This window comes from Xenia sp. Carnegie-2017, unplaced genomic scaffold (genome assembly GCF_021976095.1).
Source record: "Xenia sp. Carnegie-2017 unplaced genomic scaffold, XeniaSp_v1 HiC_scaffold_22, whole genome shotgun sequence".
Classification (NCBI taxonomy): Eukaryota; Metazoa; Cnidaria; class Anthozoa; order Malacalcyonacea; family Xeniidae; genus Xenia; species Xenia sp. Carnegie-2017.
Window position 1 is genome coordinate 14,224,005 of NW_025813485.1, and position 6,237 is coordinate 14,230,241.

Sequence of the window (6,237 nt, forward strand, 5' to 3'; positions counted from 1 at the left end):
AAAACTTTTTAACAATATTCTCTATCCTACCCGTGACTTGCTTGCATATTTGACCAACATTTGCATCTGGGTTTCATGTTGTCGTCATTTTCGACAAATGATGTTCTGGTATTATAAGTTTTACAAACAGGGAATGGTGGCTAAACAAGGCCTTCGAGTTCGATAGTATTTTAAATTAATCTGTCTAAAATTGTGATGGTAAAAGTAACGAAAATTTAGGCTTTCAATCAATGTTCCACACATGTACAGTACTAACTTTCCATTCACAATCAATGTAATTGCGTATCAAAATAACATTTTGTTTACTACATTTTAGAAACAGGGTCAATGCCAATGATAAAAAAAGCTTTCTCCATGACACGCGCTGTGGCTTCTAGCAACAAAAGTCTGTTATAATCCACTTTAACAATTTCCCCAGTCTTTTTATCCTTTTCAACACAATAACAGGCATCATAAAACTCCGTCAAGGTAGTCGCCAATTCGTACAAGTATTCACAAAGCAAGTGTAAATACAAATCATCCAACAAGCGAAGAACAACTTCGGGAAAACGTACTAAGCATTTTGCCAATTTCAATTCTTTTTGATGATTAAGTTGGACTGACGTCGACAAAGCATGTTCAATAAGCTTATCATGTTCAACATTCGCAGTTCTTTGAATCGACCTATGTATAATTTGGGGAAATGGTAAGAACGGTTATTTTTTCATTTTATGCATAACAAGTAAGTTTGGTTTATAAGAAAGGCAAGCTATTTGGTTTATAAGAAAGGCAAGATATTTTTACCAATGACAAAATGAATTTTCAATGTATTTCTAGAATAATCATCAGATTACAAACCTTATTCTTGTAAATGCATACAGAAGATACACAGCAGTATTTCCTCGATCATCTAACATCTATAAGAAATTTCGAATGACTCAAATACACCACACACTGATGCTTTTAAAGCTGAAAAACATAGCAATGCCATCAAAAATTTTACCTTATCAAATGAGAAAATATAGTCATTAGTACGATTATGCGAAAGATCAGCATATTTTATACAACCGTAAGCAACGGATGTCTTGGCAGCAGAAAGTTCCTTTTCTGTGAGAACCTAAACGTATAAAACAGAGAAATGTTTCCAATACAGATAAAACATTGTTATTCTAAAGCGTGCTTCTGGTTATGCATTTTCATTGCTCTGGAAAGATCCTGATGGCTAACTAAGCTCGCTCAACATGGCTGCTTCATTACTAAACAGAGAAAATATTTTTTACAACAGTTTCATACTATGAAAAAAAGAAATATTCTGATCTTATGTATGGCTATCTTTCATTTCATGAATTTAAATACCTTTTCCCTTTCCTTCTCCAGTAGTTTATCCAAAGATCTCTTTAAGCCTTCATCAAGAAGATCACCTAAACGAACTGTGTCTCCGGAACGAGTTTTGAACTTTTTCCTGCAAAAAAGCAAGTATAATAAAAACAATGGTGGTGAGTTTTTCCAATAACAGAAAACGTTGAATAAAATGCATCTATGTGACCTTGCAAAAAATATTTTTCCCAAGTTTTCTTTATTTTGTTATATTAACAGTCTTATATTTCACAACAAAACAAGAACGAAAACGAAAACGAGGAAAAGAACGAGAACAAAGAAGAAGATCAGGAATGATCAAGAACAAGTACAAGTACAAAGTCAAGGACGAGTAGATCGAGAAAGAATAAAACGAAAATCACCAGAAAAACCATGGAACATCTCGAAGAAAAACATGGAACATTTCTTTCATGTTTTGTTTTAACGTGAAGCAAACTAGCTATATGCCAAATAAGCGACTTCATATTGAAGAAGAAACTTGTCCAATGTTCAATCTTTTATGAAACCATTATGCCGTTAATGGGTCACGTAACTTTAACATCATCATTTATGTCGTTACTGAGTCACAAAAAGTAATGGTAGAAATCAAAGTAAAAAAACAACAAAAAATGACATACTTATCCTCGCCGAGAACAACACCGAAACCGACATGATCAACCCGAGTATTTTTGGGATCATACCAGCCTGCTTGGCGGGCAACTGAAAAAACGGACTGAAAATGAACTCCCTGCAAGAAAAAAGATCAAAATACTACAATGAGTAAAAACACAATCGCGTAAAATACAAAGAAAGATATACTGCATACGAAGTTTTGTAACCACTTGATTAAAAATACCGCAAACTTGAAAAGGTTTATGGCAGAAAACATGGAACAGTTAAACATCGCAATGTTTTAAGCTACGTAAAATATTGACTGACAACAAGAAAAATCCCAAATATCATTGAATACACGAAGATTCACCTGGCCAGCGTCAACAACATAAATCAACCAATCTCCTTTTTCTTCAAATATTCTTTGTTTTAAAGCGGCGAGATCAGAAGTATCGTAAGTAAAACCACCATCTGATTTGACAATAGTTAAAGGAACTTTTACATTAAAGGGAAAAACAAGTTTGCGCCCTTCTTCGACACGAACTAATCCTGATCAAACGAGAAGACGGTTGATATCAGTAAATCTGAGGAGATCCTCTTGTTCCTTTGTTTAAGCAGAAATATCGAAAATATCGACATTGTCATAGAATACTAAAGTCCAGACAATTTCACAACACTACAAAGATATCCTTTTGCAGGATTTATTCTTATATTGTACCTTGTTTTTCTAAATTTTGAACCACATCTTCCATCAGATCTTGATAGAATGATTCTCCTCTTTCAATCAACGTAACACCAAGTTTTTTGTAGATTTTGTCAAATTCTTAAAAAAATATATGGTGGTTTAATGTGGCTAATATAACAACCTGCCTTTTTAAAATCGATGGTAAAATTTCAATGATCGTTTCAAGGATCATGTGGACTTCACTTTATGGAAGTCTTGCGAGTTGAAATCAGTGAAAATTGAAGCAGATCCCTCTTTATTTATCTTACATGTTATCTCAAGTTTAATTTTAGCAACATAAAATACGGCCAACATAAACCTGTTTTGAGCTAAATACAAATAAAGTAGAACTTTTACTTACTGACACCACTAGGAATAGAAAACCTCCCGTAAACGGACACTACTTTGGGCCGTCAACGGACTCTACTTTGGGCCGTAAACGGACACTACTTTGGGCCGTCAACGGACTCTACTTTGTGCTGTAAACGACACTACTTTGGGCCGAAAACGGACACTACTTTGGGCCGTCAACGGACTCTACTTTGGGCCGTAAACGGACACTACTTTGGGCCGTCAACGTACTCTACTTTGGGTCGTAAACGAACACTACTTTGGGCCGTAAACGGACACTACTTTGGGCCGTAAACGGACACTACTTTGGGCCGTCAACGAACACTACTTTGGGCCGTCAACAGACTTTACTTTGGGCCGTAAACGGACACTACTTTGGGCCGTAAACGGACTCTACTTTGGGCTGTAAACGGACACTACTTTGGGCCGTCAACGGACTCTACTTTGTGCTGTAAACGACACTACTTTGGGCCGTAAACGGACACTACTTTGGGCCGTAAACGGACTCTACTTTGGGCTGTAAACGGACACTACTTTAGGCCGTCAACGGACTCTACTTTGGGCCGTAAACGGACACTACTTTGGGCCGTAAACGGGCACTACTTTGGGCCATCAACGGACTCTACTTTGGGCTGTATACGGACACTACTTTGGGCTATAAACGGACACAACTTTGGGCTGTAAACGGACTCTACTTTGGGCTGTATACGGACACTACTTTGGGCTATAAACGGATACTACTTTGGGCCATCAACGGACTCTACTTTGGGCTGTATACGGACACTACTTTGGGCTGTAAACGGACACAACTTTGGCCTGTAAACGGATACTACTTTGGGCCGTTAACGGACAAGACTTTGTGCAGTCCTTGCTTTAACACTATCTCTCATAACCTCTCTTAAGCGGAACCTCCCGTAAAAAGACATCAGGTCGTGATGTCGTCATCCCAAGAGTGTCCACTTACGACAGGTTTGACTGCATACAGTTTGATGATTAAAAAATTGAATGATTACAAAATTGACTAACCGCATCTTGACACATCACAAATCATATTCCACGCTTTTCTAACATTTGGATCACCGTTTTGTAACAGCACAACACATTCGTAGGCTCTCTTCTTAAACTCTACGTCATCATCAAATCTTGTTTTTGATGCCTTAAGACGTAAACGGTACGAACACTGAGCAATACCAATCAAAAATAAGATTGCACATGATGTAAACAATAATTTAGCGTAACTTTTATGGCCTTGGTCAAATTGTTATAAGGTTTTTGAATCAGAAAATGGCGGAAATACGTTACTAGACACGACACGACAAAAATGAATTGTGAGTTGGCAATAAAATTCATAATATTTTTACCAGCAGCAGAGCAAAATACCAAAAACATTTTATTTGCAATTAGATACTTGTGAATTTGAACCAGGATGGAATCAAGATACAAACATATGAAACATCATTTATATGAAACAATCCATCTTTTATCAAGACTAGATGATCAAAGGTGAACTCAAACTTCTCATTTATAAACATTAAAATGTTACTTGAAAAATAATGAAACTGTAGTAAAACTTTACAACAATACCTTGTAGAATGCCTGCAAATCTTGAATTGGAGGAGATTCGATGAGATAGTTTGGAAATATATCTTGCAGATGAGCAATGAGCATTCCAAATTGTGTGCCCCAATCACCAACATGATTAAGTCTATTGTAACAACATCAGAAATAAATGCACTATAAGCAGTCATTTTGACTTACAACATGCCAAACACACAAGTCTGTTTAAAGTTACAGCGAAATTTAATAGATAATTGGCAGTTATGCCACTGAACAATTATATGTTCACCTCAAAACATCATGTCCAACATATTCCAGAAGTCGACATATGCTTTCTCCGATAATTGTTGATCGTAAATGTCCTACGTGCATTTCTTTTGCAATATTTGGAGATGAAAAGTCAACAACCACCCTTTTCTTTCTGCCAACACCTGGTGCCTGAGCACCATTTTTCAGTACATCATTTACAAAACTTTCAATATAGTCAGTTTTAATGTGAATGTTGATAAAACCTGGGCCAGCAATGTCAACCTAAATATCAAATTTAAAATCACCAAAGCAATTTTAATATGTGTACCATATATTTTTATAGGGTTCATGAAAATTATGTTTAACTCAATTCTCCACAAAAAACTAGGTATTACCTTATCAATAATATTATTCTTAGGAATATGGTTGACAATTGCTTTAGCAATATCCCTAGGGATGGCTGTTTCTCCTTTCCCTTTTAAAATCTAATTTAAAAAATAACAGTGAAGATTACAAACATAATATTTCCAAATCATTCTAAACAGTCAAATATCATTTACTTGTGATATAGCCATTGCATTATTACATTGATAATCACCAAACTTTTCCGAAGTTGATTTATTTACAGAAATGGGAGCTTCAATACCAGGATAGAGACAAGATATTGCAATAGAAAATAAGTCTTCTAGCTCTCCAAGAATGTTTTTGAAAACTTGTATGACTGTTGTTTCTCATAAGAAATACTCTGAATTGACAAAAGTTATTCATTTAGTTCAATGCATTAAAAAACGTGATGTCAATGCAATGTTGGCTACCTTTTCCAAATGATTGATTTGATATTTAAGTTTAGAGTTTTCAGTTTTCAATTTTGCCAGTTCATGATCTTGTTTCTCTGTGATGCTGTCTTTCAAATCCTCAATTTTGTTCTTCAAGGTCAGAATTTCATCTTCCTATAATACATAACCATGAATACAGTATTCATGAAACTTTATGAAATGTTATGAGAAAAATCTATTTAGTCTGTTCTATCATCATAAACGTAGCCATATGTTTGTACAAGTTATAGCTTCACTCATGATTATGTTTTTACATACAGCCAATTTAACTTTCTTCCTGTACATATCCGTTTCATCCATTGCACCAGACATTGAAAATCTATTTATGCCACGTGTGGTATTAGCTGACCAAACTACAAATCTTTTTGAATTGAAAACAGTAATCAATCTTCTCTCGAGTACAATACTTTTTAGAATGAACCTCACCATACATGAAATGTCTTCAAAGTTTACTGTTTGTGACCTGCAATGACCATGGCACTGACTTTGTTCCCAGAAAACGCTAAATAAATGACATGTTTTTGTCTCCCCCCCCCCGATAGACAGATGTAATGAATTGGTTACGGGGGTTGC

At 35.5% G+C, this 6,237-nt stretch overlaps 1 protein-coding gene across 1 annotated transcript; it reads right to left on the bottom strand.

Annotated features, from left to right (window-relative positions):
* Window positions 1-256: 256 nt before the first annotated feature.
* LOC124446640 (arginine--tRNA ligase, cytoplasmic-like) lies at window positions 257-6,229 on the bottom strand. The gene is given in 16 exon segments (XM_046997488.1): window positions 257-663; window positions 838-896; window positions 983-1,096; window positions 1,336-1,441; window positions 1,974-2,083; window positions 2,318-2,496; window positions 2,666-2,770; window positions 4,049-4,178; window positions 4,607-4,727; window positions 4,869-5,110; window positions 5,224-5,313; window positions 5,389-5,546; window positions 5,549-5,573; window positions 5,644-5,778; window positions 5,923-6,025; window positions 6,096-6,229. Coding segments are annotated over 15 exon segments (1,986 nt in total). The 5' UTR covers window positions 5,977-6,025; window positions 6,096-6,229; the 3' UTR covers window positions 257-305.
* Window positions 6,230-6,237: the final 8 nt, after the last annotated feature.